The sequence below is a fragment of the Paecilomyces variotii genome (assembly GCF_004022145.1).
Source record: "Paecilomyces variotii strain CBS 101075 chromosome Unknown C8Q69scaffold_11, whole genome shotgun sequence".
In the NCBI taxonomy this organism is placed as follows: domain Eukaryota; kingdom Fungi; phylum Ascomycota; class Eurotiomycetes; order Eurotiales; family Thermoascaceae; genus Paecilomyces; species Paecilomyces variotii.
The window spans coordinates 366,048-385,296 of NW_021167150.1; the positions used below are offsets into that span (position 1 = coordinate 366,048).

At 49.3% G+C, this 19,249-nt stretch overlaps 5 protein-coding genes and 1 non-coding gene across 6 annotated transcripts; 2 read left to right on the top strand and 4 right to left on the bottom strand.

The window, feature by feature from the left end:
• Positions 1-229: 229 nt before the first annotated feature.
• On the bottom strand, positions 230-6,192 carry C8Q69DRAFT_476779 (hypothetical protein). Its single transcript, XM_028631280.1, has 3 exons — positions 5,775-6,192; positions 685-5,706; positions 230-630 (listed from the first exon to the last, which is right to left on the bottom strand). Exons 1-3 carry the CDS (start codon positions 5,900-5,902, stop codon positions 558-560), a joined length of 5,223 nt encoding a protein of 1,740 aa, XP_028482558.1. The 5' UTR covers positions 5,903-6,192; the 3' UTR covers positions 230-557.
• A 181-nt stretch (positions 6,193-6,373) lies between these two features.
• C8Q69DRAFT_476783 (targeting complex subunit) lies at positions 6,374-11,598 on the top strand. The gene is made up of 3 exons (XM_028631281.1): positions 6,374-6,744; positions 6,824-7,830; positions 7,893-11,598. Exons 1-3 carry the CDS (start codon positions 6,579-6,581, stop codon positions 11,229-11,231), a joined length of 4,512 nt encoding a protein of 1,503 aa, XP_028482559.1. The 5' UTR covers positions 6,374-6,578; the 3' UTR covers positions 11,232-11,598.
• A 641-nt stretch (positions 11,599-12,239) lies between these two features.
• On the bottom strand, positions 12,240-13,008 carry C8Q69DRAFT_75215 (hypothetical protein). The gene is made up of 2 exons (XM_028633996.1): positions 12,651-13,008; positions 12,240-12,598 (listed from the first exon to the last, which is right to left on the bottom strand). The coding sequence occupies exons 1-2, from the start codon at positions 12,822-12,824 to the stop codon at positions 12,302-12,304; spliced, it is 471 nt and encodes a 156-aa protein (XP_028482560.1). The 5' UTR covers positions 12,825-13,008; the 3' UTR covers positions 12,240-12,301.
• A 56-nt stretch (positions 13,009-13,064) lies between these two features.
• C8Q69DRAFT_421849 (putative DEAH-box RNA helicase) lies at positions 13,065-16,913 on the top strand. The gene is made up of 2 exons (XM_028628397.1): positions 13,065-13,342; positions 13,398-16,913. Exons 1-2 carry the CDS (start codon positions 13,136-13,138, stop codon positions 16,803-16,805), a joined length of 3,615 nt encoding a protein of 1,204 aa, XP_028482561.1. The 5' UTR covers positions 13,065-13,135; the 3' UTR covers positions 16,806-16,913.
• Position 16,914: 1 nt separating this feature from the next.
• C8Q69DRAFT_476788 (pre-mRNA-splicing factor cwc21) lies at positions 16,915-18,275 on the bottom strand. Its single transcript, XM_028631282.1, has one exon. It carries the CDS (start codon positions 17,792-17,794, stop codon positions 17,099-17,101), a length of 696 nt encoding a protein of 231 aa, XP_028482562.1. The 5' UTR covers positions 17,795-18,275; the 3' UTR covers positions 16,915-17,098.
• Positions 18,276-18,297: 22 nt separating this feature from the next.
• On the bottom strand, positions 18,298-18,388 carry C8Q69DRAFT_t115. Its single transcript has one exon. It is a non-coding gene; the product is annotated as a tRNA-Tyr (tRNA).
• Positions 18,389-19,249: the final 861 nt, after the last annotated feature.

Genomic DNA, 19,249 nt, shown 5'->3' on the forward strand with positions numbered 1-19,249 from the left:
ACGATGAACAAGACTTGTGACTCTGGAGAAATAATAGTTGTGGTGAGAAAAAGATCGACGAGCAAAGGGAAAATGTGGCGTGCCGCATCGAAAAAAAAAAGCATAGATAAACTTTCCGAGCGACTGGAAAGCGACGGGAAACCGAAAAGTTGGGGGAGCATCGCGCGCTAAACCGTGGCCGGACAGTTCGGTTGATCTTCCGGCACTGTGGTACAATAATAGTCTTAAGAGATATAAGAGATAATATTGTTAGAGATCCAGCTACGACAAACTAGTTAGGAGCTCTCCTTTTTGGTCGACTAGCAAAAGCCATCAGATACTAATCACTCCAGGCAAATTGTACTGCTAGCATCATCCCACAATCAGCAAGCGGAAGTTGTCTATATTAGTCTAGCTGCCCATCACCATCTGAATAACCAATCTAAACCCACATGCAACGCATCAAAAGGTCGACATTGATACACCGGGTATATGTACACTAGCATACACATAATCGATATCGTAGAAAAAAGGGTATGTTGAAAAAGCGCAATATAGAATGGTGTTAAATGCAAATCTCATGCGGATACGGATGGGCTTGCGGAGAGTTTAGCCACAACCTTCGCAAAATATTGAGCCACAAAGCTCTCCCTGGTATCCAGTTAGTATCGCGACAAATATAATTAATTAGAGAAGTGAACTCACGTGTAATAGCTGTGGTCAGAACTGTGATCTGCGACCAGATTATGTGCCAGTTCGTGGCACAGAACCACCCACCAATAAACTAAAGCTTCCGCTCGGCTGCTCCCTAGATTTTGAAGCACTTGTGTCTGGTGTAGCTGCTTGAAATAGTGGTAGTTACAGAAAAGACTACCTCCACGGTTGAAAGCAATTGTCTTTCCGCCTGGATCATAGAAAATACTGATACTGTCGAGGCGGAGCGAAAAGACTCCAGCACAGTCTGCCAATATTGAGGCAAAGGTGTTGATCCCAAAACTGTTTTCGGCAAGAAATGCGCTTCTATCACCGGCTGACTTCGCCATAAGGAAGTTGATACTGGATGGGAGCGTTGCGGCAAACTCTAAATCGTGGCTCGGTCTCTCGTCACAGTAGGACTTGCTTTCTGTGACTTGGTTCATTTCTGGCCGACTGTACACACTGGATGCTCCGTTGGGACGACAAGATTGAATGGCAGAAAGGAGGTTTGATTGCAACATATGCGGAGACGTGACAGCCTTGGGTTCTTGTGGCTTTGGCTTTTGAGGATCTTCGGCAGTATAGGGAGGCGGCGGAGTGTCTTTGCTTCTCCCATCCGGAGTATCACTAGATGACTGTCCCTGAAGGAAGGATTGAATTCCTTTGCTAGTCCGGCTACCGTCATCGAGACCAAGGCGTCTGGTCAGGTTTGAGAACAGACCCCGGGGGCGGTAGTCACGGGAATCATCAAGCTGTTCATCCTGACCTCCATGTGTCGTTTTCGAGTTTTGCGGAGAATCTGGGAATAGTCCTGGCATCGCCTCGTGGTTCTTCATCTCCTCTGCCTGCTGCTCTTGGGCTCTTCTCCATTCAGATTCCCTTTCTTGCAGCTGCTTGCGTTCCTCTTCAAGTTGCTTGTGGCGTCTATCCTCTGCCAGCCTTGCCTCTTGCGCCTTTTGTTTCAGAATACGTTCGACATTATACCCTCGAGCTCTGAGCTCTAACAAATCGGTCTTTAGGAGCATCTCTAACGTAAGAGTCGAGTGCAGCTTTGGTCGGGCTAGCATCAGGTGGACAAGGGCCTGGCTTATTTGGTAGAGATCGTATTTCCCTGGACAGATCCATAGGATATAATCTCTCGCCTGTTGCGTAATAATAGCGCTCCGCTTCTGAGTATGCGATGCTCGCCGCCCTCGAAGTGACCTTCGGAGAGATATAGAGTGGACAACTTGGACGCTAAGGTGTTTTTCAAGCCACCTTGTGTCATGCTTTATGGAATCCGGAGATTGGTCGTGGAGGAACAGTCTCGAACGCTCAAGGATCAGCTTCTGTAACTTCACGGCCGGCCTTTGGTCCGAAGAAACACTGCCCCAATGTGCCTGTTCTTCGACAATGCTACTCAAAGGAGGAGCGCCCAACGAGATATAGAAGTTCTCAAGCACTTCCTCCTGAGGAGCAGCAAGCACATGTTCCTTGAACAGACTGTAACTTTGATAATCATCCACAACAACAGCATCTTTTGCCATTGTCAGTTGCCACTCTTTTATGCTCTGTTCTTCCTCCGCGTAAATATCTTCTTCGTCCGATTCAGTATGCCTCTTCACATCATCCTTCTTTTCCGGGCGTGAAGCTTTCGATGGCAACTCTCTGCTGGCTAGGACGAAAGGGGCCTTCTTCATTTCACTGTAAAGTTCTCTGTCTTTCTTCAGAACAGACACATGCTCAGCCAGACTCCTGAGAAGTTTGAGATACTTGTCAGGGCTCTGAAATTTCGATGAGATCCTTGCTGGTTCCTTTACCAAGATACGAGCAATTTCCACTTTGGTTGGTTCCGGCTTTGAGCCTACTGCCATCAAAAAAACGTTGGCTTCTTGGCCAAAGTCAACAAAGTCAAATATGTCACCGTAGTCTTCACTGTCCCCTAGGTAGCAAAGTTTGGGGGCAACGTGTCGAACACGAGGTATTTTTTCAGACACCTCATCATTCGACACGGGAATAATGGGTGCTGAACCAACGCGATCAGCATCTGCTCGACTAATTTCTCCTACCCTACCGGCCATGTAACTGAAGATCGATCTGGCGTCTCTCTTTGTGGTAGGAGGCTTCTTGATAAGAATGTCCAGGCATTCACCGATCGAGGGATGCTGCTTAACGCCAAGCTTTGAAGCGTGCGGATGGAGACCTCTTCGGAGGATGCTAAAGCCAAAGAGAGCTGCGCCATCACTTGTAAAGCAATCTCTAGGTGCAACCATACGCTCTGATCCTTCCACAGGCAGGAAATGGGCGATCACCTTAGTGCAGTCAAAAGCAGCATATCCGTTCAAGTGATGCTCGCAGATGAAATAAGACAATGCCTTGCTGTGAAGTGCCATATTACCTTCCACTGCAGCGTCAACCATCAACTGGATGATCTCAACTGCGGATGGATAGGCCTTTAGCCCCAGCATGTTGAGAAACCTACCCTCGACGCTTCCAGATTGATATTTTCCGGGCCACTCCAGTAGTGGAAGCCCAAGATTGCGGAGGGAGTCCTTGGGTTCGTAGAGCTCAGATACTTGATAGCGCACACGCTTGTTTTGGGCAGACTGGCCCACAGATTCAGCCGTACAAATTTTGGTGTTTTTAAGTTTTTGGATATCGGCACTCGGGATATCTTCCCTGACAGAAGCAAGATATTTGATCAGATCAACATGGCTCCATTTCTTCTTCGAGGCATCATCTTCACCCGCTGTGTCGGAGTCGTTCAGAAGTCGTTCAAAAATGACGCCGAGTTCCACTGTCTTACGGACACCGAGAGCCGCCAAGAACTTTTCTTTAACACTATTTAGACCGTGGACTGTAGGTAGATCGTCGAACAGCCGCACTGAAGTGAAATATGCCTCCGGAGGGCGCCTCATTCCCACCTTGGTAGGAACAATAGTCTGGGGTTGCAACAAGCCCACTATGGTCTGCTTCGAGGACTGAGAAAGGCCGTCCCATTGCTTGGACAAGACCGGCAAAACCTGTGCAGAGAACGACGGAGTCCGAGTCATATCCTGTTCGAGCTTGAGAACGCTGCGATCTCCAGCATTCTCAATTAACCACCGGATCCAGGGCACTGTCTGCAGCTCTAACCACCCCAGGGCATCCAGCTCCCGTTTCCCCAAGGCTTTCGTATACTTGAAAGGCATCACTGAAGCAGGTAATGGGAGATCTGCAGGTATCCGTTGGGGGTTAAGGTAGCTATCGATTTCCGCCAGGACCAGTACACCACTGGGAACACCGGCGGAACTTTCGTCATTCGCAACCGCTACACGTAGAAGAGCCTTAACTGTTGCCTGATCAAGATCCCCTGATGCTGCTTTCCGACTAATCCATGCAAGGAACTCGCTGAGCTGTTTCGAAGTTAACGCACTCGCCTCAAGCTCACGCTTAATGTCAGATACTGTCACGTCTGTTACCAGACCGAAGTCTGTTAATTTCCTGACGAATTCTGCAGCGCCTAGGACGAGTTCTTCTGGAAGAACAGGTATTGAATCCATAAAGGTCAGTTCCTTAGGTGCTATGCGAACCTGGTGGGTCGGGAGGACCCCGCGGCTAGAGAGGACCTCGATGTAAGCATTCTTGTTGCACATCCAGAATGCATCCTCTATAATCTGACCGAGTAGAGAGGACGGCGTCGACTCCCGGAACGCAAATTGATTGGTAGTATGTATGGCTTCAGGAAGAACACCGGCGATATCCTCCTTCCGCACCTTTGAACTGCCGCCGGTCGGCATAATTCTAGATTTTAGAGATGCCATCTCAGCAGACCACGCAATACGACAGACAATACCGGCCGCCCTTAGCATCTCGTGGTTCCATTTGCTTATGTATCGAGTGTTCAGATCAATGCTCTCTCGCTCCACTGTGGGAATGACTGATGGCGCTGATATATGAGCATTCAAGCCGGTCGTCTGATGAGTAGGAAATCCAATGAAAATCCTGCCCGATTTCGAAGGCAGAACTGAAGATAGAATCTCTGACTTTGTCACTGTAGCTATATTCGCATCATATGAAGGTGTCAAAATAGCCAGACTCGTCTTTTTGGGTGGCGGTTTCCGTGTCGCTCTCTCGAGCTCATTACTAAGAGACTGACTGACAGATGCTTGTACAGATGCAGTGTTGATGTGCAAAAACACAGACGCTGTGGAGATCTTTGTCAGATCATCAGTGTCTGTCACAGGCTCAGTTTTCTCTGCGTTGGGGGCTTTGTCTGGTGTATTTTGTGAAGAGCTGGTGAACCTGGAAAAGAAAGTACGAAGCGAGCCTGTCGTATCCCTAATGCTGCCTTCAAGGCGCGCTGCGACGGCCGATTGTTGTTTCCACTCGACAGCCCGCATCCAATTCGCATCGATCTGAGCAACTTCGCGTGAGACACTTGTCACCTTCATAAGGCCTTCCGCTGTTTTCGTTTCAATATCCCGAGGAAGGACGACATTCACACTGGGTGCAGTCTTCTTGGTAAGCTTTAAAACGTTCCAATCATCGAGCCAAAGATCTATGCTTTCCAGACCAACGAAAGTAAGACTGGTAGCAAGGAACTGAGCTAGTTGCATCAGCGAAGGCACCGGAGAAGAGTCGTTGCGGTAGTCAAGCACGAAAGTTGTATCCGGGTTTGCCTCCGCCTCTCCAACCTGCAGTCTGCGTGTGAAAAGAGCGTTCCCTTTCCAGTAAAATGCCATAGCTTGTCCTCCGGAGGACACAAATGGCTCTTCACAGTCATCAAACACACTGTAGAACCCTACACCAAAAGCACCGATTTTGGTCTCATCAGGGTTGCCATCCGCAATTCTCTTCAACCTAGCCCAGTCCTTCTCACTGAACGGCGCACCATTGTTCGAGATCAAGAGGCGCTTCAAAGTATGATGCGATATAGTATGTTTTAACAAGGTACTCGGATCAGCTGGATTGGGCAGAGGTACTGTAGTTGACGGCAATGTCTCAAACTTGATGGTCACCCGAGTGGCGGACGCATCAGCAGCGTTTTGGATCATCTCTCGAAGAACCGTCCTAAAGGTTGTATACGATTAGAGAATCGTCCTGAAAATATGCATATACAAGCAGTAGATTTAACTTACCATTTTCCTGAATACCGTGAGAGGACTTTGGATATCAGACCGCGCGTGTCTACAGTGACCGCCTCCTCATCATTGCTGGACACCATGGTCCGCGCCTTCAGCGCATTAAAATCAATAGCCGCCGCCATCTCTAGGCGTAGGCGTATATCACGAGCGACGAAATAGATCCCATGTATTAGAGTGGCGTGTTGCTCAACCCTGTAGAGCCTTGATGACAGAGTCCAGCCGCAGTCAACAAAGGCGCAGTGCGGGACACCTGTTTCAGAGACGTAAGAAAGACCGAATTAAGAGGACGGGGATGTCCTAAATTTCAAGCGTAAAGAGAGTCGCCAAACAAGCACCGCAACGAAAGACGTGAGCGGAGAAATAGACAGACAACAGGAAAGAAATGTAAATAATACACGAAGCTCCCTCGCAGCCTCGCCACTGAGACACGGAGACTGCGGAGAAACCGAACTTATCGCCTTATCACCGGATTACCGCCTGAGGTGTCAACAGCCCTTCACCGCCTTTCCGGCAGCCTATAGCGACCATCCGCGCAGCGTGACAGGGGCAGTTTGGTCCACCCGAATAGTTAGTCCGATATACTCGTGGGGATACATATATGTTCTTGTCTTGCTGTCGTCCCGGGTGTCATCGAGCTGCTATCCGTTCATGAGCCCTTTGCTCCTCTGTCTGCTCTTGAATGGAGGCTTGCGCAATGTTCCTTTCCCTTATGTATGATTTCTAGAGCCCCTCCAATCTTCCTGGACGCGGTCTTGGGCGCAATCACGGACTGCCTCCGCTCAGCGGCCAGATGCCACCATGGGACTCGACCCTCTCTCCCCTATCGCCCCTGCGCGTCTGCGAGCGCTTCTTCTTCCTGTCGGCAAGATCAAACGCTCGCGTTTCCTGAGCTTTGCCGCAAGGCTACAGGCTGAGAATGTCGTTCGACTCGGGGACATCAGCCCGGACTCGCGGCCCAACAGAAGTACGTGTCCAACTTACGGCAGGATGATATTACGGGGGATTTTTTGAGGATCTATGAGGCTTATTCTGGTTTACGGCAGACATGTTTTCTCCCCTAGCATTCCCCACTGGAATGATAATATACGACCTTTCTATTTCGGTTCCGCCGACTTCTCATCTAGAGCTATTCCCGTTCGAAGTATTCAGGGAACCTTTGGTTGTAATAGGAATTGCGGATGGCACTGAGCTCCCTGGGCCGTCAGAGATCTCGAATGGCGCCCCGGTAATACCGTCACAAGAATCCGGTACGCTCAAACCGCCAACCCCTCACGGACTCGAGGGTCTATTGGAGGAGTTGAAACTGGTCAAGGAACATAATCCAAGAGCGCAGGTCCACCAGTTACTTGTGTTTGATTATCATGGTCTGGATAAGCTTGTTAGTGGTCCTGAAGAGGTCACATGGGTTCCCCGGCCGGAAGCCTCGAAGGCGACAACTATAAAGACCGTATTGTGCGACATTACCTCACTTCTTTTGGGCGAGCTTGATGAGTTCGCAAAGATAATGCAGAGTATACCCTCAATTGAATCCCCGCGGGCATCTTCCTGGGGGCCTCGGCGGAATCCAGAGCTTCGTCCGCGACCAGTAGACAAACTCTTACATCGAGTGACTATGCCTGCACAGCTACCGTCCACACCAAACGGTGCCCCCGATGGCCATCCAGCGTCTGGACGCAGTTCACCAGCCTCCGCAGATCATGATTCTCCCACCACGTTCGATGAAATCACTCGGTCCATACAGTTGGCTAACCGTGCCAGTTCTCTGGGGAAGCCTAGTTCAGCATCTTCTTCCAAAGAGCACAGCCGTGACCGGATGTCAGTGCAGGGGTTAAGTGCAACAGACCGGACCAAAAATCGCATTAAAGGACGGTTCGGGGTAGTAGTCGGTACCCTGTTTCTCCAGGCTGGTCGGTGGCCAGACGCTCTGAAAGAATTAGTTGAGGCTGCATCTATGGCAAGAGCTAGCAGTGATTATGTTTGGCACGGAAAAGCACTTGAGTCTATCCTTCTTTGTTTATTGATGTTTGGCTGGGCCGGGATGGATTTTCAAGTATGGCATTTCCCTGGCTATTCGACTCTGTATATAGGACCTTCATTGCTGACACCTGACAGATACCCCCCATTTGCTATCCCGTTGCGGATAAATCGAGTTCTAAGGCATCATACTATACGGCATCTGCCCCGGGTATCGACACATCTACTCTGGGACAGGCTGGCCCTGGAAACCGTATCGTCTCTCTACAGAATCTAGCTAATTTGCTACCTGATCTGTCAAATAACATCCTGAACCTGTATAATCGCGCTGCCAACATAACTGACGAACCTCTGCCCCAGCTCGTATATTCAGAGACTGTCATACGTCTGGCGAGACTACAGACGGCAGTGAGAATACGAGATGGGACGCTGGATGACAATGCCCTGCAACATGTCGTTATGAACGAGCCATTGGTGCCTGTGCATAATCCAGAACGCCCCGTTGGCGCGACATTATTGCGCAAAACTGATATATCCAACTTTTTGCTTCGTGCTCTGCCTCTTTCTCCTGGCTCTGAGCTCCCAGCGACAGACTCGGTGCCCATCCTAGTCGGTATAGCATCGGTTCTCGGCACACTCGATCTACCGAGGAAGAAAGCTTTTATCTTGAGAGAACTCCTATCCGTCATGGTACCAAGCCTAGTTCAGGCTAGAAAAATTGGCGCTGCGGAAATAGGTATTCATCCAGCAGCAGGTCTCTCATCTCTAAGCGATGCGGCATTCGACATAAATGCGCTCGATATGGGTCCAGGAAATATGGAGTCTACCGTGCGTACTCTGCTTGCCTCGATTGGAGAGACATATGGCGTGCAACCATCGGCGTCCCATGAGTTTGAGCGGCACCGACGTTTGTCGGCGATGTCGAACCTCGAGGGCAATACGGAATATGATTCAGTGGCTGCGATTGTCGAACGGTCGTTCCGCCACGTGGCTTTGAATGGGTATGGAGACCTGGACTTGAAGATTGATGTTCTCAAAGCATCGATCAACTTTTGTGAGGCGCTTCCTGATTTCGAGGGAGTCCTTCGGTTCACCGTGGAACTTCTGCAGACTATCAGAGGTGATTTGATGCTCCCCGAATACGATCGTCTTACGCCGTCACTGTCCCCTGAAGAACAGATTCGCCTCCTCAACAATATTAAACGAACGGTGGGGGCTGCTCGTAAACTCGGGGCGCCAAATCTGGAAGCCGAATACTGGGATGACTTTTTGATCCGTGGAGTTGAACTGCTGGAGTTACCTCACTTCAAAAGGCCTATCCGCCGAACGAAAAAGGACTGGAATGCAGCAACAGCTAGCAGCGATAGGTCCAAAAAGGACCCGTTCCTGTACAGCCCTTTTTCAAAGCCAAGCAGCAAGGCGTCAGAGCCGCTGCTTATTGCCGGGGAACCAGCCTCCTTCAAAGTCACTCTTCAAAATCCGTATGAATTCGATGTAGAGATCGAAAGTCTGAGACTTGACGGTGAAGGCGTACCACTGGACGCCGTCGCGCAAGGAATCTGGCTACCTCCACTCTCGATTCAGGAGGTTATTCTTTCAGGTGTTGCACATGATGAAGGTACACTGAACGTCACTGGCTGCATTGTGAAGGTTCAGCATTGCAGGCAGCGAAAGTTCCCTATCTTCTCTAAACTGTGGAAACCTGAACCGGAGACGAAGTTCAAACGGACAGGGCTCTCCGCAAAAAAGCCGGTTTGTGAACGCCCCTTTTCCTGGAGCTCCACGACTTCAATAGGAGGAAAGTTACTTTCGAAGAAGGGCCCTGAGACATCGTCGTGTCCGATCACTGTCATAAAGAAGCAGCCTACCGTCCTTGTACAATCAGTGTCGCTATCGCAGTCAGCAATCATGGTTCTGGAGGGCGAGACAAGATCTTTCGAAGTCACACTCCAGAACACCTCCTCTTGCCCTGCTGATTTTGTCCTGTTCACCTTCCAAGATTCTACTACCAGGCAACTCCAATCTGCTCTGAGCAATAGAGATCTTCTCCCTGCCGAGATATATGAGCTAGAGCTCCAATTACTGACCAAGCACCCGTTACGGTGGCGCCGGAAAAATGCCGATGCTAGCGATTTATCTATTCCACCGGGCCAGAGTGCTACTTTCACGGTTGAAGTTTTTGGAAAGCCAGGCTTACAAGACGCTATTGTGCAAATCGACTATTGCCATGTTGGCACTTCTTCGTCGGATTTACCAGAAGTCTTCTATACCAGGCAAATGCTGCTGCCGATTACGATCACTGTTAACGCCAGCATAGAGGTAGCTCGTTGCGATATACTTCCGTTGAGTGGTGATCTAGCATGGTCCAACATTGGTGACCATAAGTATGATACCGATGGCGATCCTTCCGGGACGGCGAATGGACCCTTGGTGAGCACTTCGAAGAAGAGTGACGAACAGTTCCCATCGCTTTTCTCTCGACTTGGGTTGTCCGAGAAAGCTTCTGAGCATTGTCTTCTTCTGCTGGACCTTCGCAACGCGTGGCCAGAGCCAATATCTGTATCACTCTATTCCAGTGAAGAACCTGACCGAGTACCGACGGACAGCAATATTGATCAAGCTGTTGTCACTGGAAATCTCCAACCTGGCCAGACATCGCGTTTCGTTCTTGTTATTCCGCGCATCTTTTTGGACGATCCTCATGCTTCGATTCCTGTTCTCGATACAGGCTTAAAGAGACAATTTGTGGTCAGCGCTAATAAACTATCTTTTGAGGCTGAAGCCGCTTCCAGAGAGGCGTTCTGGTACAGGGAAGACCTTCTCAAGCGCATCTTTGGGTTGTGGAGAGAAGAAAACAGTGGAAGACAGGGTGAGATAGAATTCCGCAATATTCGTCTCAGCCCACGAATGGTGGATGCGATGCGAATGGAGGATGTTGATATTTCATTCTCCTTGAATCCTATGAACGTCGGCAGTGGCGACGGTGAACAGGGCGGCCAAACGAACGCTATCACTCGGGTCGGACATGCGAAATACGCTGTCAGGACGGACGACTTCCTCACGCTTTCTGTGAAGGTCCACAACCGTTCTTCAAGACCTATCCACCCTCTACTTCGATTACAGCCTGGTCTTCGGAACCAGCCGAATGCAGTCGCCCTCGACCTTTCCCGGCGCATGGCTTGGACCGGAATGCTGCAGCGCGTATTGCCGATAGTGAAAGGCGGGGAAACAGCAGAGGCGACATTGAGCGTAACCATCCTTACTAGAGGAGAGTATGAATTCGGAGCCAGTGTTGAGGAAGTTAGGGTTCTGAAACCTCTGCCTCGCTCAGCGAAGAGCGATCAAGATGGACAAACGAGGCGTGCAACCTTCTCTGAACGAGAAGATATCATCGAAGACACCTTCGGCGTAGGGGTAACCAAAACCAGACGCATATGGCATGCCAGAGAGACATGTGTATTATCTGCCCATGACTAAAACCACAGCCCTCTTCTCAACTTCTTTCCGCTTGCTATCCCACGACGAATCCGGAGCGGGAGCCATATCTCTCTTCTCCAATTGAAAGTTCCAAAGAACATCATGATTGCAATATTTTCAATGACGCGTATCCCGCATTTTATTATCCTTTTTTTCTCCCTGCGCGAACGCGGAGACACGAACGAGTACGGCTTACGAATTGTACATAGAGAAAGTGCATAGGCTTTCAACATTGCGGTTCTCGAGTCCCCAGCTGGGGGCTATCTACGGAATTATGGTGGTTCATGTAATGCATAGTTAAGTCTACCTTGTTAGTTGGGGTGGATTGTTATGTCGTTTCCGTTGAGACAAGGTTATTTTTGGGTCTTCTCTGTGTATGATAATATATTTGTTGAGTAGTATCATCTACTGTCCATTTATTGTGAGAATCTCTTAACCACATGAGGTGTCGTAAATAGCCTGATGTGGTAAAGGTGAAAAGATGGTAAATCCTGTATCAGCATGAGAAGCTGCGCTGTCATGGCCGACTAAAGTCCCATACATGTCGATACCAGACACAGAGAGAAGCGACCCATGCTCTTCCATGATTATTGTGTTTTCCGGCGTAAGCAGGGTAGCACTCGATTGTCCTCGATCAGCTACACGGAGCTGTCAAGAGTCATATGTGCGACGACGAATCACGCCTTCTCCCGAGATCGCACGAGACGACAAGCGTACAGCTTGTCTTCCATTCCTTCTGCCTGCATAATCCTCTTCGCCCTGTTGTGGACAGCTGTGCCATTTGTTGTGAGAACATTTGGATAAGTTCCATTCTGACCCTAGTGGTTGCCTCTGCAGACATAATAGTCGAGGTCCAGGCCAGCAAATTCCAAATCTGCGTAGTTGGCAATCAGACCCTAATGGCGTCGCGAACTTCCACTATCAGCAGCGGAGGGGTCTCAATTTGAGGATTCTGTTTCGATCTATGGCAATCCAGACGGGTATGAAAGCCCCGTCGAAGTACCTGAGCCATCAAGAAATAACCTTGAGGGGGCATCAGATCGAAACTCGCCGAGATAATCTCCTTCGCATCAGATGCACTCAAGAACAAGATCAACAATGGCGAAGAAAACATCACGGTCCGGTTCAGCTGAGTCTAATCCGAGACCAACAACGAGAAGTCTCTTCTCATTGGGGTTTTTCATGACGATAGCACTCGCGATCTGGCGCGCATAGAGTTGGCCTACGATGTCATGCCCTGCAGCATGACCACCAAGGATTGATGTCGTTGTCAGATTAGTCATTGGTAGGAGACTATCATCATCTCCATCGGAAATCGTGTGCAAACCGTCAGTTCCAGGGTTCAGATTTTCAAGTGGTACATGGAGCTGACAAAGAGATTAGCGTATGACAGGTATGAATCAACGCTAGAGCTCGTACCCAGTGAGCCAGTTTTCCTTTCTGCGAAACGGTGACAAGGATCTTGTCCGCAAAGCCAATCGACATAACGTCTGTCTTGACCCCGTTGATCACTCCGGCAGTTTGCTTGGTAGTTGCGGGGAAGGGAGCATTGATGACCTCGTGGAGATTACTGAGGTCAAGAGGATCGGCCATCTTGAACTAGGTTGTCTTGTTCTAGAGATAAATGTAGATTTCCTATCCGTATATTCTTAGAAACAGTCTTGGAGTGCAAGAAGCATTGAGAGAGCTATTAAGTGTAGATAAACTCGACATCGCGCAGTCCACAATGATTGCGGAGAGCGAAGGCGGTGAAGGTCTGTACACACCGCCTTAGCGGCAGAATATCTCCGCCGCTCTAATTCCGCCCAACTTTTTTCGGAAATCTCGACGAGGAAGAAAAAGCTGCACCGCAGGCAAGGTTCCTTTGTGTCGACTTCTCCTGTCGAAGCTTGCCATCGGACATCATGGCGAAGCCCAAGCCTCGACAGCGCAAGAATAAGCACAGACAACAGGAGAATGCTGGCGCTCAACAACAAGACACGAATGTCGTGGAGCTGTTGCCCACTTCTAAGGCGGAGAAGGAAGAAAGAAGGCGAAAGCTGAGAGAGGAGTTGCGCGCGTCGCAACCGAAAATCTCTGCGAAGAAACAGAAGCGTCTCGATAAATATATTGTACGGAAATTATCAAATTTTTCTCGTGTTGGGATAATACTAATCCAACCTACAGGAGAACAAGCTGAAAAAGGAAGAAAACCTCGAGCTTCTGAAGAAACTCGCGCAGACGAAAGTCGATACCTCTGTCTTCCAAAGTTCTAAGAATATCAATCCAACTTCAGCGAAGCGCAAGAGGGAGGACTCTGAACCTCCAGTATCTCAGCCTGGGCCGGTCAGTGATGCTGGAAAGACAGTCGAAGATATTGATCTCTCCGGTGACGAAAGTGACGAGTCCGATCAGAAGCTAAAGAGTGGTACTGGTTCCGGCCGGGGTGTGGAGGCAGAGAAGAAGGGGCCATCAGCTCCAACTCCGGCCGTTGGAAGTGGCCTGAAGAGACCTCTCGAAGTTGGACCGAACGGATTCCCAATCTTAAAGAAGCGGAAGAGAGCACCCAAGTTGAAGCCAGTTCCTGTCGAAGAAATACCATGGGAAGGGTTTGGTTCTGATGAGGATGGCTCTGAGGACGAGGAAGACGGAAAAGATGATGAGGTTAGGAGCGAATCGTCGGGCCATTCGGAAAGTGACGAGGATGGAAACGATGAATCCGGTTCGTCGAGCCAAGACACGAATTCTGAAGATGAGGATGAGGATGAAGAAGAAGAAAATGAGACAGGATCTGAGACTGAAGAACCTGAGCAGCCTCGGAAATCCGCATTCAAGGCTTGGGCCGTACAGCAGATCAATGAGGTTGTCGGCTTCAAGCCTACGGAAGGTCCAGTTTTCACACATATCACTTCTGCAGAACTCGCGGTCCCTGCGAATAAAGTACCGAGAAATACTGTTGAGGAGGACGAGCCTTTGCCGCAGGAACTACTACCAACAAAAGGAGACCCGTACCGAAAGGCCTTCAGTGTCCAGGTCGACAGGTCTGAGGAAATACAGAACTCACGACTTGGATTACCCGTCGTCGGCGAGGAACAGAAAATTATGGAAGCGATCCATAATAATCCCTCCGTTGTCATTTGGGGAGCCACTGGAAGTGGAAAAACAACACAGCTACCGCAGTTTCTGTTCGAAGCTGGGTATGGACATCCCGACAGCCCTAATCCCGGAATGATCGCTGTGACGCAGCCTCGACGAGTGGCTGCTGTCAGTATGGCGAAGCGAGTAGGTGATGAACTGGGACAATATTCTGACAAGGTCTCGTATCAAATCCGCTTCGACAGCACTGTCTCGAACAAGACAGCCATCAAGTTCATGACCGACGGTATTCTTCTTCGAGAAATCGCTCAGGACTTTGCCCTGACCAAGTATTCTGTTATAATTATCGATGAGGCTCACGAGAGAAGTGTCAATACCGATATTCTCATTGGTATGGTGAGCCGCATAGTTGATCTGCGAAAAGATATGGGCAAAGAAGATCCTTCAATCAAGCCGCTGAAGCTTGTGATCATGTCTGCTACTCTGCGAATATCGGATTTCACGCAAAATCCAAGCCTTTTCAAACATGGTCCTCCACCATTGGTACAGGCAGAAGGTCGCCAGTATCCAGTTACTGTTCATTTTGCGCGACGGACTCACCGGGATTATGTTGAGGAGGCATTCCGCAAGGTCTCTCGCGGCCATAGAAAGCTACCTCCTGGAGGTATGCTGGTCTTCCTAACTGGCCAGAACGAGATAAAACAGCTTGCCAAGCGACTAAAACAAACTTTCAAACCAACACAAAGAGGGGAGTCGACACAAGGAAAAGTCCAGATGGCAGCTAAAGATGCCCCATTGGAAGCTGAAGATCTGGAGCTAGGCGGTCCGGAGGTGTCAGCCCCTGGGGATGTAGCTGATGACGACAGTGACATGGACATCAGAGGACTCGACGATGACAGTGAGGATGACGAAGGCTTTGACCTAGAAGAAGAGAGCATGGACTCCTCCACCCGAGTCCATGTCCTACCTCTATATTCTCAGCTTCCTACGAAGGAGCAGCTGAGGATATTCGAACCACCCCCAGAAGGCTCCCGACTTATTGTCTTAGCGACGAATGTGGCAGAGACAAGTTTGACTATACCAGGGATCAAATACGTATTCGATTGTGGACGGTCCAAAGAGAAGCAATACGATTTGGCGACTGGTGTTCAAAGTTACCAAATCGGCTGGATCAGCAAGGCAAGCGCAAACCAAAGAGCTGGACGTGCTGGACGAACGGGGCCGGGTCACTGCTACCGCCTGTACTCGTCCGCTATATATGAGGGCGAATTTGCGGAATATACCGATCCCGAGATCCTGCGGACTCCCATTGAGGGAGTCGTCCTGCAGATGAAGAGCATGGGTCTGCACAACGTGATCAATTTCCCGTTCCCGACACCTCCCAGCCGCCAAGGTCTTGCTAAGGCAGAGAAATTATTGAAAAACCTGGGGGCCCTCTCTCCAGGTGGCCAGGTAACGGAGATTGGTCACCGCTTGTCAGTCTATCCTTTGTCTCCTAGGTTCGGAAAGATGCTGCAAATCGGTCACCAACATGGGTGTATGCCTTACGTTATTGCCCTTGTTTCTGCGCTGGCTGTAGGGGATATCTTTATCCCAGAGAGTCAGCTAGACCTGAGCTCCTCAAATCGTGATGAGAAAGAGGTCTATACGAACGCTGAACGCTTGGAGGATACAGCTCGAGAGAAGCGCCGGAAGGACTACAATCGCGCTCATCGTCTCTTCAGCAAACACGATGATACTTCTGATGCTCTAAAGTATATGTCGGCTGTCTGTGCTTATGCCTATGCTTCGGATGCGGAGACTTTTTGTGAGCAGATGTTCCTCCGGGCCAAGGCCCTGAAGGAGATTTCTCAACTCCGCCAGCAGCTGACAGATATTGTCCGTGCCAACAACCCCGGTCTGATCGGTGCTTATGAGACTCGTCTTCCTGAGCCCACCTCTAAGCAAGTGAAAGCACTGAAGCAGATTGTAACAGCAGGTTTCATTGACCAAGTCGCCATCCGTGCAGACCTGGCTCCTGTACCTCCTGAGATATCACGCACGCCTAAGAGAGCAATCGATGTTCCCTATATCACGCTCTTCCGTTCAAGAGAAGGAAAAGCGAAGGAACTCAGCGAGAAGGCTGTCTATGTCCATCCTTCATCGCTGCTGTCCCAACTCACTCCAAAGGAGATGCCCCAGTATATCGTCTATTCTCATTTGCAGCAATCCAGCGCGTCCCTGGTCTCGGATCAAACACCGAAGATCAGAATGTTCCCTCTTGCAGCACCCAGCGGACTCCAACTCTCCGCTCTCGCCCACGGCACGCCGCTAGTCGAATACGGAAAGCCGATCGGGAAGATAGAGTCTCTTGGAGGCGTTCCGGAGCGACGGGAATGCTGGGTCGTTCCATCGCTTGTTGGAGAGGCCGGAACTACAGGTTGGCCCTTGCCCGCAAAGAAAGTGGTGCAGAAAAAGGACTTGAAAGAAGGTTGGGTCATTGAGAAATTCCTCCAGTAAAAAAAGTATCTTTTTTGGAGTTACCATAAAAGGGCCATTGCAATGGCGGCGTCTATGGGTATATGTATATATCATGAATTGGTAAAAGCTTTCCACATACTCGCATTGAATAACTCTTTTTTTTACAAATATGATCATCAAGTAGTATTTCCTTTTTCCCATAGAAAAAAACTATATCCCCCTAGCGGAAATTTGGGACACTGCACTTTAATTTCAACATGAGGAGACCCTCCCAACAAACGCCAGAAACAAAACCATGAATGACGGATGTTCAGTATCAACTAGTCAGACAATCACTCCCTAAATCCCTGTGAAGCGGCTCTCTCACGATCTCTCGGCCTCACGGGCCAAAGGTCTTTCTGTCTCTGGCTCTCCTTCTCCGCATACCGTCTTCCATCGGTCTCTGCACTCTCCCAATCATCCCGAATCCCCAACGCCCTCCGCAACCGCTCACTCTCCTGAATCTTCGCCTCCGCCTGCTCATGCACCTGATAGGATTTGAACTGCTTCCTCTCTCGAGGCGGCCCATCACGTCCCGGACGTCTTCTCGATCGAAGATCATCGGCACGATCAGCAGATCCTCCCTCTTCCAATTCCCGCAGTAATCGCTGTCTGAGCTCTTCGCATCGCTCATCGATTTCTTCCTCTGAAAGAACCTTCTTCTTCTTCTTCTCATCCCCATCATCATCGTCATCATCGGATTTCTTCTTCCCTTTACTCTTCTTCAGTTCCTCTTCAATGCGCTCGTTCTCCTCCTCTAGCCGTTCTCGCTCCTCAAGGACTTTCACTTCGATCGCGCGTTTTCGATCATGATCGAGGATCTGCTGGTCTGGTTTCCGTTGCTTGAATGATGGTCCGTTTGATCCAGATACGGGAGGATAGGGCGCGCCGTAGCCGGAATCGCGGGGCTTGAGGAAGGCCGAGTTGCGTTGGACGTATCCTGACGTTCCACTTCCACGAGGCGTGGATAGACCAACGTTAGATGACATGGTGAGGTGGTTGTTTTTTTCTTTTTTAAGAGGATGGCGAAGGGTGGCTAGTCGAATAAATGCAGTCGATGTAATGTCTTTCACTCCGCGCTCATGATATGGATGACTCGGAGGACCATTCGACGCTCACGGCAGGATATCGAAGGCCGCGATTGTTTCCACAATGATATGGAAGTTAAACCCTCGAGGAACCTTTTTGCGCCCCAGTCAAAAGATTGTAAGGAAGCTTGTTTCTTGTAGCAGTGTTAAAGCGCGTTGAAGCGTAGCTCTTCGGAGGCACGATCTTATCAGTCATGTGACCTTACCTCACCGGTCTCTTCTACTCCATTAGGGGAGTTATGGCCGAATCGCGAATGAGTAGAGCTTAGGATCCTACAATCGTGCGTTAAAAATGGATTCTGTTTCGAGCAATGAGGTTCTCGATTTCGGACCCTCCGATACGATGATAGGGGAACAATGGGAGAAGGAAAAGAAAAAAAAGAAAGAAAAAAAAGAATCGTCTCTCCCCCGAGCCGGAATCGAGCCGGCGACCTTTCGGTAACAATGGAAAATCCTATTACAGCCGAACGCCATATCCAACTAGACCATCGGGGGTTTGTGAGACGTCCTATTAAAGCCTATCCTGATATACATTGCAGACTATACGTACAATTAATCATTGCCCCAAGCGTTGTTACATAGAAAGACAGAAATATCGAACTCTTGCTTAAGGTATCGAATTCCCCTTCTAATATGTTGACATACTGCTATTAAAGATATTTTTGAGTGTAAATGAAGCTTAAAACAGAAAGCGTTGTTTGATAAGTTTGCTGTCGCAGCATTCCAGGATATTTTCTGGTGGCTAACACGACAAATATATTCATACCAAGATCCGATCAGCCCTACTGACTTCTTCTCCGTGTATGTTATTGGAGACTGGAAATTCGAAGGCGATTCAGTGACAGTATTAACTGAAGCGCCAAATACACGCGTGGAAGGGCCTGGATCAAGTTATCAACTAACAAAGACGCGCTTTGGGAAGATCGCTTTTCGCGCGATCCATACAAACTGCTAAGGCTTCGAGGTCAGGCATAAGTGTATCTCAGCTAGAGAACTAGTGTCAGGACAGACAAGCCTACATATTTTGTAAAAGGAACGGAGATGCCTTAGACCTTTCGAAATAATTCTATTTCATCCCGCCACATCAAGTTCTCAGAAGACGACCATAAAAAGGGCATGCCGCAGCCCAACAATAGCTTCGCGATCGAGGCCTAAGTCGAGAGATGGCACACAGATACTCTTTATGAAATCGGTTAAGCCTTACTGGATACAGTAGACTACCAATTCGTCTCGATATAGCATTAAGGAATGGACAAACATCACTTCCGAATAAACAATACTTGATTTTGGATTAACTACACATGGAATAGGAACCCAGGGTGCAAGAAAAGCAACTCGAGGTAAACCATATAAAAA